This window comes from Prunus dulcis, chromosome 6 (assembly GCF_902201215.1).
Source record: "Prunus dulcis chromosome 6, ALMONDv2, whole genome shotgun sequence".
NCBI classification, from domain to species: domain Eukaryota; kingdom Viridiplantae; phylum Streptophyta; class Magnoliopsida; order Rosales; family Rosaceae; genus Prunus; species Prunus dulcis.
Genome location: NC_047655.1, coordinates 76004 through 90061, shown reverse-complemented (window position 1 = coordinate 90061; position 14058 = coordinate 76004). Strand labels below are relative to the sequence as shown.

At 41.0% G+C, this 14058-nt stretch overlaps 2 protein-coding genes across 2 annotated transcripts; both read right to left on the bottom strand.

Moving 5' to 3' along the window:
* Positions 1-2659: 2659 nt before the first annotated feature.
* On the bottom strand, positions 2660-4789 carry LOC117632137 (L-ascorbate oxidase homolog). The gene is made up of 3 exons (XM_034365550.1): positions 4450-4789; positions 3210-4319; positions 2660-3122 (listed from the first exon to the last, which is right to left on the bottom strand). Exons 1-3 carry the CDS (start codon positions 4695-4697, stop codon positions 2816-2818), a joined length of 1665 nt encoding a protein of 554 aa, XP_034221441.1. The 5' UTR covers positions 4698-4789; the 3' UTR covers positions 2660-2815.
* Positions 4790-11113: 6324 nt separating this feature from the next.
* LOC117632192 (L-ascorbate oxidase homolog) lies at positions 11114-13368 on the bottom strand. The gene is made up of 3 exons (XM_034365616.1): positions 13034-13368; positions 11839-12948; positions 11114-11763 (listed from the first exon to the last, which is right to left on the bottom strand). Exons 1-3 carry the CDS (start codon positions 13279-13281, stop codon positions 11463-11465), a joined length of 1659 nt encoding a protein of 552 aa, XP_034221507.1. The 5' UTR covers positions 13282-13368; the 3' UTR covers positions 11114-11462.
* Between the last annotated feature and the right edge of the window lie 690 nt (positions 13369-14058).

The window sequence follows — 14058 nt, the reverse complement described above, 5'->3', positions numbered from 1 at the left end:
AATTGAGCAAATGATTGCAATTGATGAGCTCGAGACTAGGAAAGGAATTAACCAAATTGGACCTCACAACGTACTTGTGATATTTGTTGGGTTTCTCATTTGAAATCAATTACTAGCTTGGTAAATATGTTTAGTGCAACATGCATAGTTCTAATTAATATAATTGATAACGGAACTACTTATTCTCAACGAGGAGATGCTGATGCAGCTTATGAGGCAATGACTTCATATGAATTTATCTTTATCTTACATCTTATGAAAGAACTTATGGAGATCACTAATGATCTTTGTCAAGCTTTGCAATGTCAATCCCAAGACATCATAAATGCCATGAATCTTGTTTCTTCCACTAAAGCACTCATTCAAGAATTAAGAGATGATGGATGGGATTCTTTGCTTACCAAGGTGAATTCTTTTTGTGAAGCACGGAACATAGATATCCTAGATATGAATGCTCGTTATGTTGCAAGACGAGGTAGAGCTCGCCATCAACAAGATGATTTTACAATTAAGCATTATTATATGATAGATATTTTTTATGCTACAATAGATTCTCAACTTCAAGAATGAAATAGCAGATTTAGTGATCAAACAACAGAGCTGCCTATTATGGGGTCGGCTTTGGATCCTCGTGAAGTGAATAAATCTTTTAGGATTGATGATATTTGTCAATTGGTAGATAAGTTCTATCCACAAGACTTTGAAGATCATGAGAAGATAGGTTTGAGAAGACAACTTCAACATTTTGAGAGTGACGTCGTTAGACTTCCAGAGTTCAAAAACTTGTCAAGAATTTCTGATCTATCTCAATGGATGGTAACGACTAGAAGATCAACGACATATCCACTTGTTTATAGAGTGGTTGTGCTTGTGCTTACTCTTCCTGTTTCTACAGCAACTGCAGAGTGATCATTTTCTGCTATGCGTATAGTAAAAACTAGGCTCCGTAACAAGATGGAAGACGAATTTCTCACAGACTCTTTGATTATGTACATCGAAAGGGAAATTGCAGAAAAGTTTAGCGTTGACTCAATCATAGATGGTTTTCGAGATATGAAAGAACGACGAGTGTTATTTTGATACCTAATTGAATAAACAATTATTTTTTGCCTTTAATTTTTCCAAACATTGTTAAGGTTGAAAATTTGAAATTTTTTAATGTCTTGTTTGGTTTATATATTGGCACCCCAACACATAAATTCCTGGCTCCGCCATTGACAGGAGGAGAGTCCCAAATATGGAGATGCAAAGTCTCAGAGATCCCAATAGAAGCAAGCAGTTTGTCTTTTTATTTCATTATACTTTTAAATGGTTTTCGATTAGTTGACGCTCGCTCGCTTGCATAATCATTCCTAAAGTATTATTCTTGAGTTCCTAGATCTATAGCTCTATACACAGAACTTTTTAGCAATAATATCATGAATCAACAAAATCAATAAAAACTTGATCATCTGTTTGGTATTTGCGGAGGGTCAAAGGAGGCCGTTTACATTAGAAGTGGTTGCCATACTACAAGAACGTCAAGGACAATATCAATCTTTACTATCGTCGAGAGAGAGAGAGAGAGAGAGAGAGAGAGAGAGAGAGAGAGAGAGAGAGAGAGGTGGTCCTAAATCACTTAAGATGTAAAGACTCGTCACAGTCTATCTGGGTGAGTGCAAGTAAGCATCACAAACAATATTGGGTTCATCTGCGCATGCATGGACACCACGCCATCTTCTCTGATAGGACTGATTTGTTGATCTAGCTGTTGTTGGAGTTTCTGTATATTAGTAAGTGTTCTTGCACAGAAAGTATATGAGGAAACGATTTAGAGAGAGAGAGAGAGAGAGAGAGAGAGAGAGAGAGAGAGTCTGTTAGGCAATGATTGTTGTCATGCACACACACTGTGTGATCTCATTCTACTTTCAATATATATATTGTAGCTAATACAAAAATGACTCTGCCAATACATTTGTACCAGCCTGTGAGCTGTACACTTGACATGAATCTGGACATGTTAGTCCAACAATATGTGATGGCATATGAGCCATACACCTGGCTAACTAACAATCTAAAGGCCTGAAACAATTTATACTTCAACAGCTGTTTGTTAGGAATGAAAATGTGGGTTTAAACTTCAAATTTCCCTTCTGCCCAAAAAAAAACTTCAAATTTCCCTAGGAAAAAGGGAATGTTTTGGGATAGACCCCTACCTCAAACTCAAAGTGATCTGTCTCTCAGAGGGACCAAAATTAAAAAAATTAAAAAAGAAAAAGATAGACCCCTACCAAACTACTTTTTCAAAGAAAAGGCGTTAGTACGTACTGCACTGCACTGGACTGATGAAAAAAAAAACGCTAGCTCTCATGGAGTCTAACAGGTAAGTCTTTAATTTGGTGCACTCACTCAGACGTAGACACACGACAACACATACACATACACAGAGAAGAAAGACAAATGATGAGTGAAATCCATCGTGAGTGTGTACTTGTAGTATCCATATACATATGGCTATATATATATATATAGGTTTTCCATGTTCACCTAACAATTTTGGTACATTTAAGTAGTTGATCTTATTTTTAATTTGATATGTAATGCATGAAAATATATGAAAAGGGAATATTACATACTCTTTGGTTCTTTTATTTTATGATTAAGAATAAATATATATAAATATATTAGAATTGAAAATTTATTGCATTTTGGAAAGGGTTGATACACATTCATGATCATCAGCCACTCCATTGCTTAATGACCATTCCTTTTTGTTGTACCGTACACTAGTACGAACTCCTATTTATACATAGTACGTAGATGATGAGATCAGAGTTTAGGCGCCGGCGCTGTATGGAGGGGGCTTAGGCAAATCCTTGACAATGCCGCAGACGAGGGCGTTGTCTGGCAGGTTGTACTCGTCCCTGAGGGAGCGTGCTGGAGAGAGAATACTCACGTAGAACTGTTGTCCAAGGTAGCGCCTCTCGGATTGTTCTGACCTCACATTCCACATTCCAGCATTGTCGAAGGTCAACATGATGGCAGCCCAGGATTTGGGGAACACCTGGATGGTATGTCTGCTCACACCGTCCAAAAGGTTGTAGTTCTTTCTCTTTTCTGGGGCCCACCTCCCGGGCTCAATGCTGCATGCATGCGGTGCAAATAGTCATTCATTAGTTATTGAACTAATGACAATAATTTTAAAAAAATCCCAAATCTAAATTACTTACGCCACCGCAAAGAAGGAGTATCCATCCAAATTCCACGACTGAATGCTCTTCTCGTGGTTCTCAAAGATGATCTCCACGAAGTTACGGAAGGTCTGGTTGACAACGTTGGGTGCCAAGGTGACCTTGTCTTCAACTGTGGCGGGGGGATCATCCTGGATGGTGTCGTACTTGAAGACCTTGTCAGCAACTCCATAGTACTCAGCCAGCTTGAGTGGGGTTTCGGGGTCCACGTGGGAGACTCCGTTGATAGCATAGCGGAGCTTGCCATCGACCTTGATGGCGGAGTTGACGATCTTCATGGTGCGGGTGATGTTGATCTTGCCATAGTGGTAAGAGCCCTGAGGGTTAGGCCTGGCAGCACTGGCAGTGAGGTTCCAGCGGAAGGAACGGAACTGGTTGAGAGACCAGGCCCATCCTACAGGAGCCTCGGGGAGCTCGGGGGACGCTGGGCCATTACCATTTTCGTAGCGCATGATGCCTTTGCCGGTCAACACCTTCTTGGTGAATCGGGTGGAGGCCACCATGTAGTAGTCCTTGGGGTCTTTGTCGGCAGTCACAAGCACCGAGAAGCATTGTCCCACGTGCACATCAAGCGACTCGTAGGTGTTCTGCACGGTGTGGGAGCCCTCCATCTCAACAAGCTTCATTGGGTGGCCTTGGATCCTGAAGTTGAGGGAGTTCTTGAGCCCCACGTTGCAGATCCTGTACTTGTAGGTCTTGCCTGGCTTCATGGTGAAGAGGGGCTCGTCTTTGCCGTCTCCCTTTGCTGATTTGCCGTTGATGATGACACCGTCAGGCCTTGCCATGGAGCGACCGCTGTCCAAGTGTTTCTTGAGAGCGGTGTGGCCTTTTGCGTACCAGTCACCGATGAGGACAGTGTAGTCATCCTCTGGATCAGCATAAGGAACGGGGATCAGCAGGCGACTGTTGATGCGGAGGCCACCGAAGCCACCGGATGCCCTGTGCATGGCAGTGATGGGATAGTAAAAGTAGCTCCCAATCTGGTCCTTGACCTGGAAGCGGTAGGTGTAGTTCTGACCAGGGGGGATGGGGCACATGGTTCCAAGGGTTCCATCTTGCCATGAGTTCTTCCTCTGTTGGACACCGCTCCTGCATGAATTAATTCCATTTTATTGGAGAGGTGGTCAACAAAGTAGTCAATAAATAAATTTGATACAAATAGTTTTATTAATTAAATTGGAATATGTAAATCAATGAACGCGTAAGTTCATATACGTACCATGTGAAAAGGAGTGGTTCATCAAGGTTATTGAAGACGTTGAGCACGATGTTGTTGTTGCTGGTGGAGTTGATGTTGGGTCCCGGAAACTGGCCATTGATGAGAATTCCTTGTTGGGGGACTCCGAGGGGAGAGATGGTTCCGTAGGTGACATTCCATGTGAAGTACAGGTAAGGGTCTTCACCCTGGACCACCGATATTACGCCGGCGGAGAGGCAGAGCAACAGCATATACATCACGGAACTCATGTCTCTTATTTCACCACTATTCAACCCTTTCCTCAAGCAATTATTATTTCTGTCCCTTATATTTATTCGAAGAAGAAGATACTTGGTGCTTCTTCTACGATCTTCATCCTTCCCAACCCTTCCCTTTTATACACCTCTTTCACAATTTCTCAACCATTCAAACTTTCCGGGATCGTCTCTCAACTCACCCGTCTTTCTTGTCCCTTACTTTGCGCCCGCCCTTTCATTTTCTTTTCCTCTCTTGTTCCCTTTAGACTCTATCTCTCTCAAACGCATGCACCAACAACCAAGACTACGTCAGGAAATTCCACAAATCTCGGCTCAGGCTGGACCTGGGAATTTCTTCTGCACCTTAAAATATTATGCGGGGTGAAATTCTGCACCCTTGGATACGATTAGGCCATGAACCGGGGCCGTCCAAATGCAATATTATCATGTGCGAAAATAACAAATGGAGCCATCGTTAATTTAGTATGTCTTTACTAAAGAAAAAGAATGTTTGCTCTTTCTGTTTGGCTGTATTTGCTATTTCAGTTTCTTCTCAAGTTCAAAAATCAAAATGATCAGAAAAGTACCAAATATGAGCAACGCTGCTTTTATGTACTATCTAAACCACATTTGGTCATAATTATCTTTATGGAGAAAATTAAATTTTCATCTCATACGTACGTGTTGGATAATTACTTTTAATGGGAGATTTTCATCTCCATGTTGATAAAATAGATAAAATATATTGATGTAACATTAATATTAAGTCTTAGAAAATATGTAAGATCCCACATTAACCAACGGAGAGGGAGCGATTTGCCTTATATGTGCACACCCGCATCCATCTAGCACGAGCCCTTTTGGGAGCTCACTGGCTTCGGAGTCGTAGGAACTCTGAAGTTAAGCGAGTTGGGGGCTAGAGCAATCTGAGGATGGGTGACCCACTGGGAAGTTGCTCGTGAGCTCCCAGAAACAAATCCATGCGGGCAGAGAGGGGGGCCCAAAGCGGACAATAGTGTGCTACGGCGGAGCCGATCCCTGAGTGTGACAATTTGGTATCAGAGCCACTCTGCCGTGTGGTGCGAGTGTGCCGACGAGGACGTCGGGCCCTAAATGGGGGTGGATTGTAAGATCCCACATTAACCAACGGAGAGGGAGCGATGTGCCTTATATGTGCACACCCGCATCCATCTAGCACAAGGCCTTTTGGGAGCTCACTGGCTTCGGAGTCGTAGGAACTCTGAAGTTAAGCGAGTTGGGGGCTAGAGCAATTCCAGGATGGGTGACCCACTGGGAAGTTGCTCGTGAGCTCCTAGAAACAAATCCGTGCGGGCAGAGAAGGGGGCCCAAAGCGGACAATATCGTGCTACGGCGGAGCCGATCCCGGGGTGTGATAATTTGAGCTGACAGGACCAGCCCCGAAATTCCCGAAAATCGGAGCGAATCCCGTCTCGTTACCGACATCTCCCCAATGCCGGGCCCATTTACTAAAAAAAAAATCGAGACTTTCTACCAAAATTTTGGCAGAGCCTCCACTGTAAATTGAACATTCCCCCAAAAATTCAACCTGCTCAAAAACACAGTTTAAAGTACCCAACCAGCAGCATGCTTTAAAGCAAATAAACAATTTACAACAAAGGCCTCCAGCCTCAATGATCAAACCCTAGCAAGGGCGATAACAGAGCATATCTAAGGAATTTAAATACAACAAAAACAAAGTTCAAGGAAAACAGAATGAAGGAATCCTACGATGGCTCAAAGCTCGTGAGCACACGATCCGGCTCAGCTGCGGAGCTCAGTCGACTACTGGCTGGGGGCGGAAAACAGAAAAATGTGAGTGAACAAAAATAAAGTTCAGTTTAGTGTAAACCAACATAATATAACCCCACTGTTTAATAAACCAAGCAAGAAATCCGAATGCATCCCAAATCATCAAAATCAAATAAATATTTATATAAGTCAAAACCAAACCAAACCAATGCCGGATGCCAAGTCCGAAATCCAAACAGAACACTAAACAAACCCACCAATTAAATATTATAAGTCCCAAACCAAACTCTCGAAAGCGTACCCATTGGCACGACCGGCAAGGAAGTATCCTCACCGAAAAACAAGAATGAATGAATAGTTATATACATATGTAAATATATATATATATATAATATAAGAGATATATATACATATATAATAATAATATAAATATGACCAACACCTAGTTGTACCGGGGAAACAATCCAACTGGGGGATTGTTTGACTAGTCACCATGGCAGAGTCCCCATGAAGAGTCCTCAATTCACCATGTAACTAGGGAACGAGCCGTCCAACCGGGGGACTAACTCTCAGCCGGCACGTACAGTCGATACCCTCAAAACTTGTACGTCTGTGACCAGTCCTACGCGCGCAGACTACCCAATCAAGGGTCTACAGCAACATCCCGTCAAGGATGCCCCGAGTATCTCAAGTATCCGTATCCAAGTTCCAAATCAGGGGAGGTACATAGGGTAGTGCTTATAGCACTCCAAACTGACATTCTATACTCATCACTTTCCAAAATCTCATCTCAACAACCCAAGTACCCCACACATAGCCAAACATATATATAAATTCTCAAAATCCATATACATACTCAAGATACTCAAATATGTCAAAACCCAAATATATTACCAATACTTTATGAAAATAAAGAATTTAACTATTAAATATAACATGCATTTCAATGACTATTTAAATCATATGCATAAAATTCTCATTATAAAACCATGCTTATAAGTTGAAAACAAAGTCCACTCACAAGTAGTCCCACACTGCCTGACCCTGAGAGGGTCCCGCCTGCTGCGAATGCGTGGTCGGAGTACCTATTTCAGAATACAAATACGGGATTAATATAAAGGGTTTCGAATGAGAACTTGAATTAAAAATCCTAATTTCCCGGGTTTCTAGCGAGTGTACGAAGAACGGAACAAACTGGAAGTTCCTAAGAGTTCCACAAGGTTTAAGACACAAGTCCCGTAAGTTTGGTCCAAAAAGGACGGTTAGATCGCTCACGATCGAACGGTTATCGAAAAATCTTCAAACTTTAAATTATTGAATCGGAACATCCGGGGCTCCGATTCATGATCCGTGAAATCCTACTCGTTCCTAGGAAAGTCTAGAGTAACATATATTGGAATGGAGTCGATCCAACGGTCCGAACCTATCGAACCCGGATAACGCACAAAATGCGAAAATCCGTTCGATAGTCATACGATGTCCGAATTGAGATCCGTAAAATCCTACGCACTCGTGACAACCAGGAGATCGCATTGGGACAAAAATTCACGTTTGCTACAGTGCCCACGCGCCGCCACACGCGCTGGCAGCGCGTGGGTGTCCAAAGCGATAACCCTTCGTCGGAAAAACTCAACACCTCGGCTCAAGACTCCTATCCTAGGTACAACACCCTATTTGGAGTCACTTTTGTTCTTGGGCCTACCCCAAAAACTGGCCGGAAGTGGCCGGAATCGGAAACCCAAAACCGGCCGAAACCTAAGTTGAAATTCAGTTAACCTACGCTCAAAATTAACGAAATCCTACCCAACCATCAGCTAGAGCATGGAAAATAGGTAGAAAACCATACCTTACTCGTCAAATTTGGTGGAGAAATGAGAGAGAACGAGAGGCCGAAAGTCAAAACTGCTACGTTTCGTGGCTGTTTCCGGCGACCACGACGGCGGATCGAGGTGGTGGTGGGGTGGAATGGAAAGTAGGAAGTGTGGTGGTTCCAACGGAACCGGTGCCGCCCCAAGTGGCGGCGTGTGGCGGCGGTGGCGACGGAGGGAAGTTGTGCCGTCGCAAGCCAAAAAATGAAAAAAAAAGGGATGGGGTTTTCTGGTTTCGCAGGAGAGAGAGAGAGAGAGAGAGAGAGAGAGAGAGAGAGAGAGAGAGAAATCTGGTTTTTTTTTAAAAAAACAACTTCGAAATATTTACGGTTTTGCCATTGTCAATGTTTTGATCGTAACTTATTCGTTACAACTCCGAATCAAGCCCACTACATGTCTACGGACTCAACTCAAAACGATCTACCCAAAAATACCAGCCACTGCCCCAAAATCTATCCGGGTAATAAAATGACCAAAATACCCCTACCTCAAGGGTAAATCCGTAAATTCAAAAATTAAATAACTTGAGAAATTTAATTTAGGAATTTAGTTTAGAGTCGGTTACAATTGCGATACAACTTTTTGTCGTCAACTTATACAATATTGGTTATAACAAACTAACTCTTCCTTAACTAATGGTAAATATTGTTGATCCCACAAATTTTCCTTGCTTAAGAAAAATTAGCTTATTCGCACACGTTTCCGCTCCTGCAAGAGGCTTTTTAAAAAAAAAATTAAATTTATTTTAGAATCAAAAAAGATAATGGGTAGTTGTGTTCTATAAAAATTGGATTCATTATCTGATTTTTTTTAAAAAAATTTAATATGAAAAAAAAATACGAATTTACCATATTATCCTCATTTAATTAATAATTTCAATTCTTAAAGTTTGCATTAACCAAGGGTATTTTCTGATATTTCGAATGTTTCACCATTCTCTGCCTTTTGCTTTATATATATTGATGTTAAAATAGGAGACACATCATTAAATAAGGATAAATAGCACATTCACAATATTTTTAAGATTACACTCTTGTTCCTGGCTTTCACGTGGAGTTTCGAATGTTTTCATCAGCTGCGCTATATACTCTTATGGTGTTATAATAAAACATCTTTTTTTTAACCAAAAAAATTATTTAAAAAATACATGTTTTGCAATTACCCAAGAAAATAGGAGTCAGCCCATCTTCAAAACTTTAGGGCCTTCTGGATTTATTTTATATATTAGCCCCTTGGCCCATGTGTCAATTGGTTTTATTTTTTATTTTTTATTTTATTTTTAGAATTAAGAAAAGATAATATGGGTAGTTATGTTCCATAACAGTAGGACATATTATCAAATTTTGTTTTTAATTTTATTTTTTTAAATATCAATTATTAATGTTTGAATTAACTAAAGGCATTTTTTGGTATTTTGAATGTTTCACCATTCTCTGCATTTTGCTTTATACATATAGATTAAAAAAAAATTTAAAATTTTTTTAAAAATAAAAGAGCAAAAGAATAACAAAAAGTCGCAATTGACACATGCTCACGTTCGTGTGTAAATAAACAAAGAGGAATCCATGAATAGAAGTCATTTTCCATTTCTTCTTACACCCAACGCTTGTAAGTAAACGTGACAAACTTTAGTGAAATTATTTCTAATTAAAGGAGGAAAACTAATTAAAAGTGTGTTTAATTAGTGTGGAAAAATATGATCGTTCTGGGTAATATAAATAGTTTTTATATTTTCTTTGAACATATAAAACACCATCATCTTATGGATTATATGAGATCACGAGTCTTTGCATTTAGTGTTCATGCATTTATCTGCATTTCACAATATATGAACCATTTTAATAATCTAACCGTTTAAAATATCACACATTAGCAAATCTTGAAAAATCTAATAACAAAAAAACTTTAATTCAATCTAAAAAATTTATAAAAAAAAATTACAAAACTAGAAAGCCGATTCCCCCTCCCAACCGCCTACCCACTCCCACGCCACCCAAACCGCCGCACTTCTCTCAAAACACTGTTTTCTTCCGATGTCCCAGTCGATGCAAGGACCGTGGGGTGGGGATGAGACTTGGCGTGTGGAAAACAACTCCCCTTTTCCCTTCCCCTTTACCACAACAAGCCCCACCAAATACGGCTAAACCACAATGACCCCCAAAGCTATCTTCTTCTAGTCAAGGGACGAAATCCACCAATCAATTATTGGCTCTGATTTAGGGAGAAGAAGGACCCACTATAAATGAATGGGAAGGAAGATTGGAGCAGCCTAATCTGAGCTCCTTTTGCCAAAGAAGTTATAGCCCCTTCCCCCTATGGCGGTGGAAAGGGCGTGATTTTTTAGTTTTATTTATTTAATTTTTTAACAATAAAATAATTGTTAATTTAAAAACAATTTTCTGATGAAAAAAAAGCTTATGTGTCATGTCTTAAACAATTGGATGATTTTAATAGTTCAAATATTTTGATATACAAATGCTAAATGCAGAGATTCGGAATCCGATTATATTATGCTAAATGATAGACATTTGTTTGTTTTGATCGAATTCATGACAGACTAAATAGTAAATTTACCATGACTCTAGGTCTCTATATAGTAGGGAGTAAATAGTAAATTTACCACGTGTCTATAGGGCTCTATGTAGCTAAAGAGTAAAGAAAAGAGATGAGACTTTGTAATTACAAAATATATATATATATATATATATATTTTATATGTATATATATATATTTTATATGTATATATATGATGAGGAAAATCATAAATGGGCAAAATGAACTGGGAAAATGTAATTAAGAAAGAGATTATAACATATAAATAAAATGGAAGTACAAAAATGTAATGGCATATTCATTTCTCTCTTTTTTTATTCTGATAGGAAAATGTAATGGCATAATTCTAGAGAGTTGATGCACACATAATGAGGCAATCTTTTATGTTGTGCCAAACCCTTCTTATTCTTTACCATTCTTCTAACTCTCTTTGCTTAAATTGGCTGCAAAGAAATACAAAAAATCTTAATGATGATCTCTCTCTCACACTCACTCACACGTGTACACTTTTCCGGATCGTCGCTGTCCCTCTCTACTCTGTATCTGTAACATAGTGTGAAGCGGCATGGCATGGCGGTGAAATATGTTACATGCTGTACGGTGTGGGCTTGGGCATGTCCTTAACGATGCCACAGACAAGGGCATTGTCTGGCATGTTGTACTCGTTTCTGAGGGAGCGTGCAATATTTTCAACGTCCACGTAAAACTGTTGTCCTAGGTAGCGCCTCTCCGGTTGTTCAGACCTTATGTTCCACATTCCGGCGTTATCGAATGTCAACATGATGGCAGCCCAGGATTTGGGGAACACTTGGACACTGTACCTGCTCACAGCGTCAAGGAGATTGTAGTTGCTTCTCTTTGCTGGGGTCCACGTGCCGGGCTCCGAGCTGTAGAGGGAGAATGATTAATTTCCTTTAATTAGCTTAATTAGATAGATAGGTATAATAAATAGATGAACTTACGCGACGGAAAAAAAGGAGTATCCATCCAAATGCCATGTCTGAAGGCTCTTCTCCGGGTTCTCAAAGATGATCTCAACGAAATCTTTTATGGTTATGTTGACAACATTGGTTAGCATGGTGATCTTGTCTGCCGCTGTGGCTGGGGGAGTATCCTTCATGGTATCGGACTTGAAGACTTTGTCGCAAACTTTATAGTAGTCAGCCAGCTTGAGGGGAGTTTCAGAGTCCACGTGGGAGATTCCGTTGATGGCATAGCGAAGCTTGCCGTCCACCTTGCTGGCGGAGTTGACGAGCTTGATGGTGCGGCTGATGTTAATCTTACCATAGTGGTAGGAGCCCTGAGGATTAGGCCTGGCAGCACTGGCAGTGAGGTTCCAGCGGAAGGAGCGGAACTGGTTAAGAGACCAGGCCCATCCTACGGGGGCCTTGGGGAGTTCAGGCGAGGCAGGGCCCTTGCCATTTTCGTAGCGGATGATGCCTTTGCCGGTGAGCACGCTCTTGGTGAAACGGGTGGAAGCCACCATGTAGTAGTCCTTGGGGTCCTTGTCGGCAGTCACAAGCACGGAGAAACATTGCCCGAGATGCACATCCATGGAGTCGTAGGTGTTTTGGACGGTGTGGGAGCCCTCCAATTCAACAAGCTTCATGGAGTGTCCTTGGATCCTGAAGTTGAGGGAGTTCTTGAGCCCCACGTTGCAGATCCTGTACTTGTAGGTCTTGCCGGGCTTCATGACGAAGAGGGGCTCGTCTTTGCCATCTCCCTTTGAAGATTTGCCGTTGATGAGGACCCCATCTGGCCTGGCCATGGAACGACCGCTGTCCAATAATTTCTTTAGTTGGGTGTGGCTTTTGGTATACCAGTCACCGATGAGGACAGTGTAGTCATCCTCTGGATCGGCATAAGGCACGGGAATGAGCAGGCGACTGTTCACGCGGAGGCCACCGAAGGCACCGCCTGCCTTATGCATGGCAGTTGTGGGATAGTACATGTAGCTCCCGATCTGGTCCTTCACTTGGAATTGGTAGGTGTAGTTCGTACCAGGGGGAATGGGGCACATGGTTCCAAGGGTTCCATCTTGCCATGAATTTTTCCTCTGCTGGATACCGCTCCTGCAATAATTAATCACAATTAATTAAATAAAAACTTATTAATTAATTATAGGATATATGTGAATCGAATTAGCTAGGTACGCACCATGTCACAAGGAATGGCTCGTCAAGGTTATTGAAGACGTTGAGCACGATGTTGTTGTTGGTGGTGGAGTTGATGTTGGGTCCAGGAAATTGGCCATTTATGAGAATGACTTGCTGGGGAACTCCCAGAGGAGAGAGGGTTCCATAGGTGACATTCCATGTGAAAAAAAGGTAAGGGTTCCCACAGTGGACAACCGAAATTGTCCCAACTGAGAGGCACAGCAGCAGCATAAGCATCATCCCAGACATCTTGCTCTCTCTCTAGTTCAAATGCTCACACAATACGTAAAGCCAATCTATGTATCACTTAATATTTGAAGACGATGTTTGATTTGGTGTACTTAGTATCTCCCCCACCCTACTCTTATATACATGCCATTGACAATTCTCGACCATTCAAATCCCCCGCTATTGTCTGCAAAGCTTACCCTTCTATCTTGCCCCTTGCAATGCGCCCTTCCTCTCATTTTTTTACTCTTCCACATCCCTACAGACCCTCTCTCCCTTTGACCGTGTCCAGCCCTTTTTCATAACAGTAATGCTATATATATATATATTTTTTTTTGATGATAACAGTAATGCTATTTAGATGCATAAGATTGATCACATTAACTGACCACTTATGTGGCAGTTAATATGTATATGCCACGTTATTTAAATGTGGTCAACTGTGTTTTTCTTTTTTCCTTTTTAAATTAAATAATTTATATTTTCAATTTTTCGTCTTCTTCGTTGTATCCCTTTGGTTGCCTTCTCCTTCCCTTTTGGTATTTTCTCATCCTCCTGCGATCTCTCTCCAGAAAGAAAACCAATTCTTTGATTCAACAAACCCAACTCTGCAAATCAACTAATCAAGAAAATCCAACTCAAAAATCTAAATGCCTATTTCACTAGCTATCTAGAAAATCCGAATTGATTTTGAGATCTCATATTCTCTGGTCATGTGTATAAGAATTAAAAAGAATTTTAAAGCTTTAGTGTGTTGCTAGGGATGGGGTATTAGCTTTCCAATCAAATGGGCAGTCT